This window comes from Oryctolagus cuniculus, chromosome 14, assembly GCF_051225735.1.
Source record: "Oryctolagus cuniculus isolate XC-2025 breed Fujian yellow rabbit chromosome 14, ASM5122573v1, whole genome shotgun sequence".
In the NCBI taxonomy this organism is placed as follows: Eukaryota; Metazoa; Chordata; class Mammalia; order Lagomorpha; family Leporidae; genus Oryctolagus; species Oryctolagus cuniculus.
Window position 1 is genome coordinate 81,340,582 of NC_142880.1, and position 18,187 is coordinate 81,358,768.

Here is an 18,187-nt window from a genome sequence, read left to right on the forward strand (position 1 = left end):
GCCTGCACACCCCGCGCAGCCTGTGCGGCTCCAGCGAGACCGGCCGGCCGGGGAGGGGCACGCGGAGCCCGCGGCTCTGCCCAGGCCCCCGCACACTCACTCACCAGTTTGGTGGCCCGGTACGGCCCTGGCCCCACAATGCGGTGCTCCATGGCCCGCACGCAGATGCGGCCTCGGCCGCGCCAGCGCCAATCCTCACGAGCCGGCGGCTCCGCAGTTTGAATCTCGAGCCCGCGGACCCTGGGCGCTGATTGGGCGGCGGCGGCGGCGGCACGTGACCGGAACTGCGCGGGGTGGGCGGGGCGTCCGGCGTCTCCGCGGAGACGACCCGCAGCCGAGGCTCCGTGGCTGCGGCGCCGCGCCGGGGGAGAGTGCGCTCGGCCCACCCTAGCGGCCCGGCGCGCCCCGCGGCGGTGCGGGGAGTCTGTACCCCGCACAGAGCCCAAAGCACCCTGACGCTCTATGCGGAGACCTCAAAGGACTTCTGGTTTGCGGTGCCGGGAGCCCAGCTCTGGCCTGCGGAAAGAAAGCCGTGTCCGCCCGGCCGGTGCGCCCCGGACTCGGGCTCGAAGATTGCGCGAAGCGGGTAGTGAAACGGGGAGGGTTGTCAGCCTGCATCCAAGCGGAAGGACCTTCGGAAACCCGCTGAAGAGCACGCGGCCCCGAGCCGGGTGGATGGAGTGTGAGAGCACTAGGGCTTCCTTTTGTCCTGAGGAAGTCTTTGCCTCGCATCTGAGCTCTTTGCTTTGCAAGTCCTGGACTGTGGGGCCGTGGGGCTGTGAGTCCTTTTATGCAGCCCGGAATATCTCCTCCACACGCCTCCCTCCCTCCAGGGATTTGAAGTCCAGCTCGTTCAAAGGGACAAATGAGGTCGCCCCTCTATATACCCGCACCCAGAGTTCAAAGTTCAGGTCTAGTCATCCCAGTGAGTGCCCAGGGTAAGACTTCCCAGACAGAGTTGAGGGATGCATCAGACTCCCACCTTGACTCACCTGTTTCCCCCGTCCGTCACTTTAGGTAGGTACTAAGCTGCACGAAAACGTTTGGGTTATAGAACCCCAAACCCTGGGTACACGGGCCCACTGACAGGCAGCGAGCCGATCGCTCACGCCAGGGTAGCGGAAGAAATCAGGTTGTGATTTTGTGGTGCACAGACCGAGGGGGGCGGATTCCCAGACTCCACGGGATTCCGTGCTGGATTTTGAGGCCGGAGGTGAGCAGCGCGCGATGAGCTCCTGTGCGGATGTGTGGCTGGTGCACACCGCTCAGGACCTGCCTCTGACTCTAGCCGAGCAGGCGCACAGGCTGCCTGGCTTCCGCAGGTAGATGGCTGTTACTTGGTTTGATCAGGACCCCAGGTCCCTGGGAAGCATCTCAGAATGGGGTCTGACATTAGCATATTAGCCACAGAGGTGATCACTGAATCTGACGTTTCTCTTTCTTTAGGGAGTTAATCTTTACTAAGGAGTTGTAGTCATCAAAGTTGAGAGAGGGACTAAGGCCTGATAAAATTGTGGGGCCACCCTTGTGGCATAGACAAAGATGCCGCCTGCAGTACCAGCATCCCATACGGGCTTGGGCTTGTGACTTCCCATCCAGCTCCCTGCTAATGGCCTGAGAAAGCAGCAGATGATGATCAGTGTGCTTGGGCTCCTGCTCCCACGTAGGAGACCTAAAAGAAACTTCTGGCTCCTGCCTTCAGCCTGATCCAGCCCTGGCTGTTGCAGCCATCTGAGGAGAGAACCAGCAGATGAGCAGATGGAAGATTGTGTGTGTGTGTGTGTGTGTGTGTGTGTTTCAAATAAATAAGTAAATCTTAAAAAAAAATCTGATAACATTTACATGAAAAGTATTAGGAGGACCAGTGTTTGAAGCAGTGGTCAAGATGCCAACATCTCATGTTAGGGTCCCTGGGTTCAAGTCTCTTTTCTGCTCCCCACTCCCAGCTTCCTGCTGAGGCATACCCTCAGGGAGCATCACCTGATGGCTCAAGTGAATGAGTCTTTGCCACCTGTAGGGGATTCCAGAGTTGAATCCCTGCTTCTGCATTGGCCTGATCCAGCCCCAGCTACAGTGAACATTTGGGGAATGAATCAACAGATATAAGATCTTTCTATATCTGTCACTCTTTCTGCCTTTGAAATTAAATTTTTTAAGGTAGTAAAAAAAAAAGATATTGGGGGCTGGCTCTGTGGTATAGCGGGTAAAGCCACCGCCTGCAGTGCCGGCATCCCATATGGGCACCGGATAGCATCCCAGCTGCTCCACTTCCAATCCAGCTCTCTGCTATGGCCTTGGGAAGCAGAAGATGGCCCAAGTTCTTGGGACCCTGCACCCACGTGGCAGACCTGGAAAGAGCTCCTGGCTCCTGGCTTAGATCGGTGCAGCTCCAGCCATTGCAGCTAATTGGGGAGTGAACCAGCAGATGAAAGACCTCTCTCTCTCTCTCTCTCTCTCTCTCTCTCTCTCTGTAACTCTGAGTTTCAAATAAATAAATAAATCTTCAAAGAATTATGTTGGGGTAGGGGTTTAGTTTCCCTAGGATGATGCATTTTTTTTTTTTTTTTTTGAAAGGCAGAGCTAAAGAGAGACAGAGGCTGCAACAACTGGAGCTGAGCTGATCTGAAGCCAGGAGCCAGAAGTGTCCTTTCGGTCTCCCATGTGGGTGCAGGGGCCCAAAGACCTGGGCCATCCTCTGCTGCCCTCCCATGCCATAGCAGAGAGCTGGGTGGGAAGCAGAGCAACCAGGTCTCAAAACGGTGCCCATGTGGGATGCTGGCACTGCAGGCGGCAGCCTTACCTGCTACACCACAGCACCAGCTCCTATGTATTGCTTTTGTAATTAGAAAATTCAATAAACGCAGTTTTGTGTGTTTTTTTTTTTTTTACTTGCAGTGAGTGAATCTTTATCGCAACTTTTTTTATATATATAAAAAAAAAACCTCCAGTCTCTGGAGAGATCTGCTTGTCCTTGGCAGGGACTACCAAGGGATATGTGTGCCTTTGGCACAAGAAGTTGAAGAGAATAAATCAGAGCCTTGTGCGTCTGAGCTGTGCCACCACCTACCATGGTGGCAGAACTGGAGTCTGAGAGCAGAACATGGCCACCCTTGAATTACGCAGATTTCCTCTTTTATAACATCACAGACACTGACTTGGGCAGGTTGGATTTCAATGACTGGTATTACTTATGGGCCCAGGGACAGGACTTTAGGCCTGACTCACTGGTAAGAGGGAAATATTGATGATTGTCTTGCAGCGTTGTAGGGATTTAGATTATGCATGTAGCAGCAGCTGAAAAAAAACTCCTTGAAAAAAATTGTGCCACCTCCTGGAACATTTGTTCCACAGTCCACTGTGAGCTATAGATACAATCCTGTCTTCAAAGGACCTACACAGCAGAGGCCACAAAGACAGCCCTTGTGAATTTAGTTTCAATGGGGCTGGGACCGTCTGTTAGGCTTTCAGTGTCACATAAGAACATTTGATAAATTTCTCACTCTCTCTATGCCCAAAAGATTGGTGGTTTCTAGCTTTTTTTTAAAGATTTATTTTATTTATTTGAAAGGCAGGGTTACAGAGAGAGAATTAGAGACAGAGAAGGAGATCTTCATCACTCCAATGGCCAAAACAGACTGGGCTAGGCCAGGCCATAGCCTGAAATTCCATCTAGGTCTTCCATACGGGTGGCAGGGGCCCAAGAACTGGGCCATCTTCTGCTACCTTCCAAGGTGCCTTAACAGGGAGTTGGATCAGAAGCAGAGCAGCAGGGACTTAAACTAATGCTCTGATATGGGATGCCCATTTTGCAGGCATCGACTTAACCCACTACAAAACACTGTAGTTTTTTTAAAGATTTTTTTTTTTTTTTTTGACAGGCAGAGTGGACAGTGTGAGAGAGAGAGACAGAGAGAAAGGTCTTCCTTTTGCCGTTGGTTCACCCTCCAATGGCCGCCGCTGCAGCCGGCGCACCGCGCTGATCCGATGGCAGGAGCCAGGATCCAGGTGCTTTTCCTGGTCTCCCATGGGGTGCAGGGCCCAAGCACCTGGGCCATCCTCCACTGCACTCCCTGGCCATAGCAGAGAGCTGGCCTGGAAGAGGGGCAACCGGGACAGAATCCGGCGCCCTGACCGGGACTAGAACCCGGTGTGCCGGCGCCGCAAGGCGGAGGATTAGCCTATTGAGCCACGGCGCCAGATTTTTTTAAAATTTATTTGAGAGGTACAGTAACAGGCAGAGAAAGGTCTTCAATCTACTGGTTCACTCCCCAAATGACAGCAATGGCTACAGCTGGGCCAATCTGAAGGCAGGAGCCAGAAGCTTCTTCCAGGTCTCTCATGTGGGTGCATGGGCCCAAACACTTGTACCGTCTTCTACTGCTTTCCCAAGCACATTAGCAGGATGGGAACTGGAGCAGCCAGGACTCAAACCAGTGCACATACTGGATGCTGGCGCCACAGGTGGAGGTTTAACCTGCTGCACTCCGGCGCCAGCCCCCAGTGTAGTTCTCTGACCTCTGTTCCAGCCAAGCTGATCTGTAAGCAGGCTGTGTTTCCACCTCTCAGCCTTTGCACTGTTACCCTGCCAAGAATGGTCCTGCCCCAGCTCCTGGCACAGTCACCTCCAGGTCACTGTCAAGACTCAGTTCTCACCTACAATCCACCTACAGAAGTCCTCCCCTCACCTCCCTGTGTAGACAAATCTCACTCGCTCACCCTTGGCTTGGACTGTTTATTTTCTTCACAGCACTTACACGTATCTAGAATTGTTTACTTTTCTTGTCACCTACCTAAGGGTTATCCAAACATAGGTTTCACCTTCTGGGATCATTTTGGACATTTGTGGGCATATGTGCTGGTTTCCAAAAATATGGGAGAGTCCTACTGGTGTTTTCTGGCTGGAAGTCGGTGGAGCTGGATGTCGTTTGATGCCTTAAGTCAGGCTGCACATCCAACAGTTCCCCCTAGTTCTGAGTGGCCTTTTAGTGTCCCACTGGGCATCCAGGGAAGTGCAAACCACTTGCAGTCAGCTGAGCCTCGAACCTAACTCTATTTTGCATATGATTTAAATAGATTTTAGACTGTTTAGTACACACTGAAGTGTCCAGGAATATGACCCTCTGCTTTAAGACAGTGCCAAAGTTACCACATCAGAAAATCATTGTGGTGTCTGAGACACGTCCGGGTCCACCTGTAACTGCTGAATTCCTGGGAACTGTACATTAAGATGCAATAGACATGGCTGGCGCCGTGGCTCACGAGGCTAATCCTAGCCTGCGGTGCCGGTACACCGGGTTCTCGTCCCGATCAGGGCACCGGATTCTGTCCCGGTTGCCCCTCTTCTAGGCCAGCTCTCTGCTGTGGCCCGGGAAGGCAGTGGAGGATGGCCCAAGTGCTTGGGCCCTGCACCCACATGGGGGAGCGGGAGGAAGCACCTGGCTCCTGGCTTCAGATCAGCGCAGCAGCAGCCGTAGTGGCCATTTGGAGGGTGAACCAACAGAAGGAAGACCTTTCTCTCTGTCTCTCTCTCTCTCTCACTGTCTAACTCTGCCCGTCAAAAAAAAAAAAAAAAAAAAAAAAAAAGATGCAATAGACATATTTAGCTCTTATTTCAGATTGCCAAAGAGAAAAAAAATGGCAATTACATTCAGTTCCTCTTTATAATCAGATGCAAGTACATGCCTGTTTTATGATAGCCTTCTGGCATAATTGTGCTTAGGCATTTATTCACATTTTTAAAATGAATGTTGCTTTATTACCTTTGACTTCCCTTTTATTTTTCCTTTAGAAAGAATATTAACTTTTAATTAGGTGGAGGAAGACTCTGGAAATTTCATTTTGGCACTAACCCAGTTGAAAGTCCTTGCTCTGACCTAGAATATAAACTTCCTGAGACCAAGAACCTCTCAGGAGGAGACACCTGGCTCCTGGCTTCAGATCGGCACAGCTCCAGCCATCGTGGCCATTTGGGGAGTGAACCAACATAAGGAAGACCTTTATCTCTGTCTCTCTCTCACTGTCTATAACTCTACCTGTCAAATAAATAAAAAAGAAAAAAGAACCTCTCATTTCCCACAGTGCCCAGTTCTAGAACCATGGTCTGTTATGTAGAAGATACTCGACACTTTTTTTAAATAAATGATATATCTTTGTTTCAATGCTAAACTGTTTTAGCTTACTGTTGAATAAAACTTCTGTAGTTTATCATGTGGCTTTCAACTTGAGCATACTACAATCTTGTCACATCTCTCCCCTCCCCATGCTCCTTCTTCTCCCCCCCCCACCCCTGCTTAGTTTTACCCTATTAAACAAACACAAATAGAAGCTAGGTTTTTGTCTGATAAACTCATGTCTGTTTTAATTGTATACTTACATCTATGACTTAACTACTAAAAATTTAGAATTAGTCAAATTTACAGCTAATTCCTAACAACTATAGAAAACATATATAATGGTGGAGCTGGCATGGTGTTGCAATGAGTTAAGCCGCCGCCTGCAATGCTTGGTGTCCTGATTTGGAGCAGAACACTGTTTCAAGTTCCAGCTGCTCCACTTCCCATCCACCTCCCTTTGATGCATCTGGGAAAGCAGAAGAAGATGGCCCAAGTGAGAGACTTGGATAGAGTTCTGAGCATCTGGCCATTTGGGGAATGAACTAGCGGATAGTAGATTGATCGATCGATCGATCTCTCTGTCTCTTCCTCTCTTTCTCTCCCACTCTCTCTCTTCCCCTCTCTTTTTAAATAAATAAATAAATATTATATATATATATATATATATATATAAATGGTGAGAATTTCATTTACCTTTATTTTATACTTCATTCTGTGGTATTTTGTAAATATATTGTAAGCTGCCTCAGATCCTTTTAGGAAAAGGGCACTCATTTCTTAAAAGAAAGATTGAGGGCCAGCACCGTGACGCAGTAGGTTAATCCTCTACCTGCAGCACCAGCATCCCATGTGGGTGCCAGATCTAGTCCCAGCTGCTCCTCTTCTGATCCAGCTCTCTGCTGTGGCCTGAGAAAGCAGAAGATGGCTCAAGTGCTTGGGCCCCTGCACCCACATAGGTGACCCGGAAGAGGATCCTGGCTCCTGGTTTCAGATCAGCTCAGCTCCGGCCATTGCAGCCATATGGGGAGTGAACCAGCAGATGGAAGACCTCTCTCTCTGTCTCTCCCTTTCACTGTCTGTAACTCTACCTCTCAAATACAGTAAATCTTTTTAAAACAATATTATAATCTTTATATTTTATATTTGTAAAGCAGCTTTCTAATGTCTTCACACTACCGCATTTGAAGTTACTTGGATTTGTAAGTTTGTAACTCCATTTTTCTGTTAGGAAGCTAGGCTGCAGAGAAATTGAGTGACTGGCTGAGGGTAATTCACAGAACATGGAGCTTCCTTAGACCTTCCTTCTGTCACCTAAGCTTGTGTTTCGAATTTGGCTTCATTAGGTGGCTTGTTTGCTTCATTTTAATAACTTCCAAAATCAAAAAGAATAATTTTGGGTAGGGGCTGTGGTATAATAGGTTAAGCCTCCACCTACGGCACCAGCATCCAATATGGGCACTAGTTTGAGTCTCATCTGCTCCATTTCTGATCCAGCTTCCTGCTAATGGCCTGGGAAAACAGTAGAAGATGGCCCAAGTACTTGGAGCCCTGTACCAATGTGGGAGACCTGGTAGAAGCTCCTGGCTCCTGGCTTCAGATCAGCCCAACCGTGGTCATTGCTGCCATCTGGGGAGTGAACCAGCAGATGGAAGACCTCTCTCTGTCCATCCCATTCTGTATGTCTGTAACTCTGCCTCTCAAATAAATAAATAAATATCTTTCAAAAAAGAATAATTTTTCAAGTATAAAATAGAATTTCACACATATTTATGCCAAGACTCATTTCAAGAGATAGAAAAGGAAAACATAGAAATCTTTCATAAATTTATTCTAATAACCCCAGCCAGGAAGGAGACATAAAAATTGTGTATTTGACTTCTTTTTCAGCCCTCTGATTGTGGTTTGCTTTGTTATTACGATTGTTTCTGTACCAACTGAAGTATATATTTAATCGGATTACTATCCCTCCAAGAAAGTCTAACTCCCAGCTATATCTCAGATCACTAAATTCATTTTTACACTCTGAGTATGGCAATTTAACTAATTACTGGGCATACTCTTCCCTGGCATGTTTAAGTTTGAGGCCATCATGATCCTATAGCAACACTGACTCAGCCTCCTGACACCTTCACAAGGTGAGTATTAGGACATTCAACATTGGGTGTTTCACCATCACCCACTTATTTGTCACCAATATTAGGAAATTTTTAAACTACAGAGCAGAAAGCAGTTGGCCTCAAGTACACTATTGTGTTGGAAGCCGGGTTTCTCAATCACATCCAGCAGGGAGTGGCAGGGAGCTGGGCCTTTACTCCCCAGAGGGTTCCTGACTGCCAAGTTCAGTCTTTCTGCTCCCCAGCTCTTTGGGTGGGTCGTTTTGAAAGAACTCCTCGGCAGAAAAACAAGTCACTCACAGCTTCCATTAGACGTCACCCTTTCAGATTACAGTGCAGTTTCAGCCAGTTGTGTTTATGGCATTTAAGCCATCAAGAATGTTTGTTTGTGGAAGTCCTTACAGTTCTTTAGACTGTGAGTTGACTCCCACTGCTATGCGTCTGCTGTCATCACTTTCTTGGGAAATGCTCCCCCAGAGCTGGTATTAATACTGTTCACCAACAGGAGTGTCATATTTTGGGGAAATATGCATGAAAGAAAAAGGATAAAAAACTATAGAAAATATAAAATGGTACCATTGATTAATACTTTTATTCCAGAATTTAAAAAATAAATGCCAAGGCCAGTGTCATGGCACAGCAGGCTAAGCTGCCACCTGTGATGCCCAGCATCCCATATCAGAATGCAGGCTTCCAGTCCTGGCAGCTCAGCTTCCAATCCCTGCTATTGTTCCTAGGACAGCATCAGAAGATGGCCCAAGTGCTTGGGCCCTGCCACACATGTGGGAGACCCTGTTGGAGTCTAGGCTCCTGGCTTCAGCCAGGCTCAGACCTGACTATTGTGCCCTTTAGGGGAGTGAACCAGTAAATGGAAGATCAATTCTCTCTCTCAAGTAAGTAAGTAAATCTTTTTAAAACATTTAAATAAATATCACAAAGAAATAGAGGATTTACATTTATTCATTCATACATTCAACAAATATGTATGCGTACTTACTATGTGCCAGTTACTATTCCAGTCACTGAAATATCATTAGAGGTAAAACAACATCCCTCTTTCCACAAGCTGACATCCACCAAAAAATGTATGTAATCCAGGATATGACTGTTGAATGCTGGGAAGAAAAATAAAAGAGTGAAACAGAGAAGGTGCTGGAAGGCAAATGCTCATCTGTTCAGGTGGGCAAGGAAGGCATCTCTGGTAAAGTGACTTTTGTGGAGATAATCAGAGTGAAGTAGGGGCTGCTGTCTAGAGCAGGGCCTTCTAAGATGAGCGAATGGGCAGCCCCCATGGAGGCTCAAGGTGGACACATGCTTGCCGTACCCAGGAGATACAGAAGGAGGCCGCTGCTGGTGGGAATGAGTGCGTGAAGTGGGGAGTGGAGGTGATCGGGTTGCATACAGAGGGCTGGGGGCTCTGCAGGCCACCCGATGAACAGGGGATTTATATTTTATCTTGAATTTGTTGAAAAATATTTAGGAAGTTTTGGGCAACAGCATCAAGGTCAGAAATAGGTTTTTTTCAATCTGCTGCCTGGGTGTTGGCTTAGGATGGTGTAGGGATGTAGGGCAAGAGTGGAAGCAAGAAAACAAGGTAGGAAGCTGTTGCTACACTCCTGCAGGAAAAATAAATAAACAAATGTGTTTGCTTTACTGCTTGGCACATCATAAACTTCAACAAATATGTGTTGAATGAATAATTAATGAGCAAATGAAACTTAAATATTTATTTGATTCATTCAGTCTATACTTGATATTTCTTATATGAATATAGTCTACAAAATAGTAGATGGCTTTTATATTTTTATTTTAATCTATCACATTTGTTTCTGAACCTATACCTCTGTTACTTTTTATCCTTGCTTTTCCCTTTTGACTTTGAGAGAGTACAATCCACACATGCCCCATCCCTAGTGTTGTAATTGCCCTTCCACCTCCTGCCACCTCACACGTATACCACTGCAGTTCAAAGTTATCATAATAAAACCTTTGCTAAGGATGATGGCTAAACTGATTTTCACATTTGGGTAAAAGTGAATTTCTGGCCTATCATAGCCATACCATTTAGGAAATACAGCAAAGTATATATCTGTATACTTAGAGAAGTGCATGATGAAAAAAATTTTTCAGACTAACTTTGGTGTTGCCATGAAATATAGGAGGTATTAGAAGGAAGAGCCCAGGGGCCAGCATTGTGGCACAGCAAGCTAAACCTCTACCTGAGATGCTGGCATCCCAAATGGGCACAGGTACGGGTTCTGGCTGCTCTACTTCCAATCCAGATTCCTGCTAATGCACCTGGGAAAGCAGCGGAAGACGGCCCAGTGCTTGGTCCCATGTTCCCACACAGGAGACCCAGAGAAGCTCCTGGTTCCTGGCTTCGGTGTGGCCCAGCCCTGGCCATTGCAGCCATTTGGGGAGTGAACCAGCAGATGGAAGATTTTTTTCTCTCTCTCTATCTCTCCTCCTCTCTTGTAACTCTGCCTTATAAATAAATTTTAAAAAAGCTCAAAACAAAGGAAGAGCAGCCTGGAGATAGGAAAACAATCCTGAAGATAGTTGTGACATTACAAGAACAGCAGAGCATCATGTAAGAACAGCTGTGTTATGTTCAGCAAGACTCAACTTGTTTCAGTATCAGTTTCCACATCAATTATATGGAAATAATGATACCTGTTCTATAGGGTTGTTGAAATATTCAAATGAGGAAGTAGGTCCAGAGAGAACCTTTAGAAATCTCCTTTGTATGGCAGACAGAATTCTAAGACAGATAGATAATCATATCATAGAGACAGAGAGATGTGTTATAAATAATTGACTTAAGTGATGATGAAGCTGACTAGTCCCAAGATCTGTAGCTGGGGCCATGGCTCACTTGGTTAATCCTCCACCTGTAGCACCAGCATCCCTTATGGGCGCCAGGTTCTAGTCCCAGTTGCTCCTCTTCCAGTCCAGCTCTCTGCTGTGGCCCAAGAGGGCAGTGGTGGATGACCCAGGTGCTTGGGCCCCTGCACCCGCATGGGGGACCAGGAAGAAGCACCTGGCTCCTCACTTCGGATCGGCACAGCGCCGGCCATAGCAGTCATTTGGGGAGTGAACCAACAGAAGGAAGACCTTTCTCTCTCTCTCTCTCTCACTGTCTGCAACTCTACCTGTCAAATAAATTAAAAAATAAAAAAAAAAGATTTATCTGTAGCTGTCAAGCTGGAAACCCAGCCAAGCCTGTGCTGTATCTGCAGTCCGAGTCTGAAGGCCTGAGAACCATAATCAATGGTGTAGTTCCAACCTAAAGGTTGGCAGACTAAAGCCCAGGAAGAGGCAATGTTTCAGATCAAGTTCCAAAGAAAAGAAAAAAAGCCTCATGTTCCAGCTTGAAGACAATCAGGTAGGAGGAATTCCTATTTATTTTATATAAAAGAGCAATAGAGAGGGGGAGGAAGAGAGAGAGAGATCAATCTTCCAGCCACAGATTTATTCCCCAAATGGCTGTAATACCTGGGGTTGGGCCAGGCCACAGCAAGGAATCTGGAACTTCATCCAAGTCTCCCACTTGGGTGGCAGGGGCCCAGGTTCAGGCCATCATCCGCTGCCTTTCTAAGTGAATTAGCAGGGAGATGGATCAGGAGCAGAGCAGCTGGGACTCTAACTGGTGTTCTGATATGGGATACCACCATCGTAATCAGTGGCTTAACATACTGTGCTACAATGCCAGCCCGCCAGCCCTGAGAAATCCCCTTTTATTCAAGAGAGGTCAGCCTTGTATTTTATTCATGCTTTCAACTGATAGGATGAGACCCACCTACAGTAGGGAATGCAATCTGCTTCACTCTGTCTACGCATTTACATGTTAAACTCATCAAAAGCACCCTTACAGAAACACCAAGAATAATGTTTGGCCAGATATATGGACATTCTGTGGCCCAACGAAGTTGCCACCAAAAATAAACCATGACAACTCTGAATATTCCAGTCCCTGATGTATACAGACCTCCTTCGGTTATTCAACCAAGCACTAATCTTGATAGTGCCATGAAGAAATTTTGCACATGTAATTCAGGTCCCAATCAATTATCTTGAAAAGAACATTTGCCTACCTGGTCCTGTCATAGTCATTTGGATCCTTTAAAAGGGGCAGACTGTCTCTAGCTGATTGTTGAGGAGCAGTCAGAAACTTGAAACGGAACTGAAATCCACCAATCCGAAGGAGTTTGGAAGCAGATTTTTCCCCAAGAACTTTCACAGAATTCAGCCTGGCTTGTGCCCTGATTTCAGCTTTCTGGTACCTGATGAACTGAGCAAGGAGGCAGCCTCACCATTCCTAATTTCTCACCTACTGCACTGTGCACTAATAAAAGAAAGGGTGTTTAAAATCCACTGAACTTGTTGGAATTTCTTAGAAAACAATAGAAAACCAATCCACATTTTATATAGAAAACTCTCCAGTATTTTTCCAACTATTGCCTGGCAGTAGTAAGAATAGAAGAAATGTCAATATTTAATAAGCTATTAGCTTAAGGGATGAGGAAGAAGGAAAGATCAAAGGCCATTCCGAATGACAGTTGGGATTAGCACAAAGATTGCACCATTAACCACACTGCAATGGGAAGTGTCTGAGTAAGCATGAAGGAGCACGGAGAAGGGATCTCAGACTTCGCTATGTAAGTAAAGGAAGCCTCTTTACAATTCAAGTTTATGGACTTCACCTGCAGGGGTCCTTAGGTGTAATTAGATTTCACACTGATTTATGGTTTTGACTATTTGCAAGTAACTCCGAAGATTGCTGGCATTTACGGAGTCCTAATACTGATGAAACCCAAACTTCAAACTCCCACCTTAGATGCTGGTGTGTAAGAGAATGAAACCTAATCTGTAGGTGAGCCAGGCAAGCAGCTTAGGGTGCCCACCTCAACATGACTGTGCTGCTCTCTGCTTGTCATGCCTGGTGAATGATGATTTGAGAGTGACACTTTGTTGTTGGACTGTCCTGATTGGTGCCAACGGTCAAAAGAAACAGGGAGAGCAGTGGACGATGGCCCAGGTCCTTGGGCCCCTGCACCCACATGGGAGACCAGGAAGAAGCTCCTGGTTCCTGGCTTCGGATTGGCGCAATTCCGGCCATTGCAGCCATCTGGGGAGTGAACCAGCAGATGGAAGACCTCTCTCTCTGTCTCTACCTCTCTCTGTAACTCTGTCTTTCAAATAAATAAAATAAATCTTTTTTTAAAAAAAGCAACAGGGTTTGGACGTGTACTGTTTGACAGCGACACATCCAAATAGAGATGATCCATTGCTGAATTAAACACTTATGACTGAACCTTCCGGTTGCCAACCAATAAATATAGTCAAATGATTAAGCTCAGGCACCTAAGCTCAGTATTAAGAGGAACCTCAAAATTTATATAACATTATCTGCATTGTTAAAAATATTCATCACAAGTGGTCCTTGAAATAGGAAATGTACTTAATATAGTTGGGAAGAAAATTTAATGTAAAAAAAGGAAGCCAGGTTTGGGGTGTGAGAAACACCCAGAGCTTTTGGAAACACAACTGCCAGGTCTCACAGGCAGACCCTTGTGAGTAGCAAGGTGCCCAGGACAGGGATGGCTTCCCGTGGGGCAGATGTTGAACAGGGAATTTCCTACTCCAGGTGGCAATGGCAGAGGATCCTGGGAGTTGAGGCCCATGGACAACAAGCACACAGATAGCCCAGAATCAGCAGTGCAATAGTGGCCAGAAACAGGATGAAATTGAGGTTGTGAGGTCAAAGCAGCTGGGGAACAAGGACGGTCTGTGAGCTGGGGCTGGGGCAGGCTGCCTGTATGTAAGCGCTCACAAAGTCAACAATGGCCATTGTGTCCAAATGCAACACTGCTGCTCTTATTTCTGTTCAGAGCCAAGTCACTGAAATTCCCTTAGATATATTCAACAAAATCCTACTAAGCCTTTGTCCTTAGTGGTGATGATAACTTTATATTTTATATTCTTCTTTCTGTTTATGCCTCATGATATAGATCTTTCTTTATTTCGCTTTTCAAAGGTTTTCATGATGGCTGCACTATTTGCTTCTCTTTTAATCATATTAAATACTTTGAATCTAATACATTGAGATAGAAACCATAATTTTTAAAAGACTTTTGTTCTGGGGCCAGCACCATGGCGCAGTAGGTTAATCCTCTGCATGTGGTGCCAACATCCCTGATGGGTGCCGGTTGGAGTCCTGGCTGCTCCTCTTCCAATCCAGCTCTCTGCTGTGGCCTAGGAAAGCAGTCGAAGATGGCCCAAGTCCTTGGGCCCCTGTACCCACATGGGAGACCAGGAAGAAGCTCCTGCTCCTGGCTTCAGATTGGCACAGCTCCGGCCTTTGCAGCCAACTGGAGAGTGAACCAACGGACAGAAAACCTTTGTCTCTGTGTCCCCTCTCACTGTCTGTAACTCTACCTCTCAAATAAATAAATAAAAAAAATTTTTAAAAAAGGGCTTTTGTTCAAGGTAGTTTTAGGAAGGTGCATAGATTCCCCGGATACTTCTTGTCTCCACATCTGCATAACCTTCACCATCACCAACATTCTCCACCCAAGCAGTACATCTGTGACAATTTCTTTTTTAGCATAACACATACAAGCATACATTGCTCAACAATGGGGTTAGAGCCTGAGAAACATGTCGTTCAGTGATTTTGTCATTCTGCAAACATTCTAGACCATTCTTACATGGGTCTTGATGATTCTGCCTCCTAAACACCTAGGCTTTATGGTATAGCCTCTTATTTCTAGGCTACAAACCCGCATAGCATGTTACTGCACTCAATACAGTAGACACTTGTGACAGAATGGCTATTATCACATCACTAGGCAATACAAATTTTCCAGTTCTACTATAATCTATGGGACCGCCACCATATACAAGGCCCATTAATGACCAAAACGTGGTTCTGCTGTGCATGCCCACGTAGAGAAAAGCACCCAGGGCATTTGTATGTGGTTCGCTGAATTTCTACACACTAAGCATATCCTTGTAACCAGCGTCCAGGTGAAGAAATGAAGCACACAGAGTGGCCCTGCACTTGTGGTTCCGTGGCGTAATGCTGAGCAGCCTGGCTCTGCATCCAGCTGTGCACCTTCTAGAAGAAAAACACGACCAGTATCTGAGCAGATTCTCTCATGCCACCGCCAGCCTCCACCCTCCAAAGACAACTGGCCCAGATCATTTATACAGCAAGAAAAAAAGAAAAACAAGAAAGACTTCACTCCAGGCCAGAGAGGAAACTTGTGCCAAGTCACAAATAACCAGGCACATAGTCCATCTACAATGCATCCCAAACGCCAACCTGGAAAACTGGAGGGAGTAGGAGAGATTAAAGAGTTTTATTCAGGCCTGCACTGCGGCTCACTTGGCTGATCCTCCGCCTGCGGCGCCGGCACCCCAGGTTCTAGTCCCGGTTGGGGCGCCAGGTACTAGTCCTGGTTGCTCCTCTTCCAGGCCAGCTCTCTGCTGTGGCCCGGGAGGGTAGTGGAGGATGGCCCAAGTGCTTGGGCCCTGCACCCACATGGGAGACCAGGAGAAGGCACCTGGCTCCTGGCTTCGGATCGGTGCAGCGCTGGCCGTAGTGGCCATTAGGGGAGTGAACCAACAGAAGGAAGACCTTTCTCTCTGTCTCTCTCTCACTGTCTATAACTCTCTCTCTCTCTCTCTCTCTCTCTCTCACTGTCTAACTCTGCCTGGTAAAAAAATAAAATAAAATAAGAGTTTTATTCAGTGGTCAAAACACTTAGAGCACACAGCTTCAGCTTGGGATAGATACACCAATTGTAGATGTTCCCCTTTTCTGCGAAGCTGAGGACAGACTTTCTAGACATTGAAAATTGTTTGCATTTTCTTGTCTAGTTTTCTCTCAAAAGTCCTCAATTGGCTTTTGCCTGGAATTAATTGGTAGAGCAGTGTTTTGATTCCAGTTCCAAGAGGAATTAACAGGGAGAATGGCTCTGCAGAGTTCACTAGGAAGTGGCCCTGACCCTGTCTATACACCAGAACCCTGGAGACTCATTAAAACGATACGAGGCCGATGTTTGGTGTAGCAGCTAAGTTGCCACTTGAGAGGCCTATAGCCCATCTCAGAGTCTCTGGGTTCGAGTCCCATTTCTACTTCCTGGCCAACTTCCTGCTAATGCAGCCCTGGAGTGGCAGTAAGTAATGGCTAAAGTGCTTGGGGCCCGGCCATTCACATGGGAAATCCAGATTAAGTTCCTGGCTCCTGGCTTTAGCCTGGCCTAGCCCTGGCTGTTGTGGGCATTTGGTGACTGAACTAGTGGATGGGAGATCGCTCTATCTCTCTGTGTCTCTGCCTCCAGCTCTCAGTTGCCTGAAGGAGGCCATCAGATAATAATGACCCCTCCCCTGATGCCTCCTCACCCAAAAGGAGCTACTTACAGGAGACAGGGAGTCAGGGCCTGGCAACAGTTATTTTTTTTTAATTTCTGCATTTTTAAATTTTTATATTATAAAAAAATTATAATGTTTATTTTATATTATATAAAATTAATTTGAAAGGTAGAGACACAGAGAGAGATAGAGATGTTTTGAGACATGTATGATGAAATGACATCATGTCTAGAACATGCTAGAAACTGCATGGAGCAATGGTCATGGGTGGCTACACAAATAAGACAAATTATCCCTTCATTGATAATTATTGAAGCTGGATGATAGCTACATGAGGAATTATTATTACTATTCTATTTTCACTATGTTTGAAATTTGTCTTAAAAAGTCCTTTTTAAAAGCTAAGGGGGGGAGGGGGTTTGCACTGTGGCAAAGCAGATAAAGCCACCACCTACGTGTCAGCATCCCATATGGGTGCCGCTTCTAGTCCCGTCTGCTCCTCTTCCCATCCAGTTCCCTGCTGTGACCTGGGAAAGCAGTGGGGGACGGCCCAGGTGCTTGGGCCCCTGCACCCACATGGAAGACCAGGAAGAAACACCTGGCTCCTGGCTTCAAATCAGCACATCTCTGGCTGTTGCAACCATTTGGGAAGTGAATCAATGGAAGGAAGACCTTTCTCTCTGTGTCTCCCTCCCTCTCACTGTCTGTAACTCTACCTCTCAAATAAATAAATAAAAATATTTTTAAAAAGCTAAAGGAACAGAAAAAAAAAAAACAAAGCATTTGACAAAATGTAACATCCATTCTGAATTTAAACAACAAAAAGCTTCAGTTAAAAATTTCATCAGGCTTCTGCCACACAGGACATCCTGGCTTCCAGCTTTGGCCTTGGCCTTGGGCCAGCCCCAGAAATGATGGGCATTTAGGAAGTCAACCAGGAGATGGCAGTTCTCTGTTCTCTCAAACAAAGAATACAATAAAATAAAATTCATAAGGAAATGCAAAGGACATAGAGAAGCCAAAAACAACTTTGAAAAGGAAGAACAAAGTTGGAAGATAAAAACTATCTGATTTCAAGATTCAAAAAAAACAGATTAATCTAGGGTGTACAATTGGTATAGAAACAGACTAATGAGGGGCCGGCACTGTGGCACAGCAGGTAGGCCACCGTCTGCAGTCACAGCATCCCATGTGGGCGCCAGTTTGAGTCCCGGCTGCTCCACTTCCCATCCAGCTCTCTGCTATGGCCTGGGAAGGCAGTAGAAGATGGCCCAAGTCCTTGGGCCCCTGCAACTGTGTGGATACTCAGAAGAAAACTCCTGACTCCTGGTTTCAGATCGGCACAGCTCTGGCCTTTCAGTGGATGGAAGTCCTCTCTCTCTGCCTCTGCTTCTCTGTAACTCTGCCTTTCAAATAAATAAATAAATCTTTAAAAAAAAAAAAAAGAAAGAAAGAAACTAATGAAACAGAGAAAGGGCCAGGTATCAATGTGTTTTATTCCCAACATTCATTTGTAAATAAGATTTTGAACCCAGAACACATGCTTCCCACACAAATGGAAATCTTATTGGTTGTAGAAAG

At 46.2% G+C, this 18,187-nt stretch overlaps 1 protein-coding gene and 1 long non-coding RNA gene across 5 annotated transcripts in view; both read right to left on the minus strand.

Moving 5' to 3' along the window:
• Positions 1-301, minus strand: part of DEPDC1B (DEP domain containing 1B) — a 118,014-nt gene extending 117,713 nt beyond the window's left edge. For 2 of the 3 annotated variants that reach the window (XM_089313200.1, XM_070056735.2), the window contains exon 1: positions 105-292. Coding sequence is in view for 1 of the 3 variants with exons in the window: in XM_070056735.2 (XP_069912836.1) it covers positions 105-152 (48 nt within the window). In the remaining 2 variants the exon portion in view is untranslated. Of the gene's footprint in view, positions 1-104 lie in introns of all 3 variants that reach the window. The other variant, XM_089313199.1, reaches the window with a different exon arrangement.
• A 9-nt stretch (positions 302-310) lies between these two features.
• The window catches only part of LOC149122407 (uncharacterized), a 33,230-nt gene continuing 15,353 nt past the window's right edge, over positions 311-18,187 (minus strand). Inside the window, exons 3-4 of one of the 2 annotated variants that reach the window (XR_016220779.1) lie at positions 9,225-9,342; positions 311-1,731 (exon numbers count right to left, since the gene is read on the minus strand). This is a non-coding gene — a long non-coding RNA (uncharacterized LOC149122407). Of the gene's footprint in view, positions 1,732-6,330; positions 6,580-9,224; positions 9,343-18,187 lie in introns of those variants that run through there. The other variant, XR_016220778.1, reaches the window with a different exon arrangement.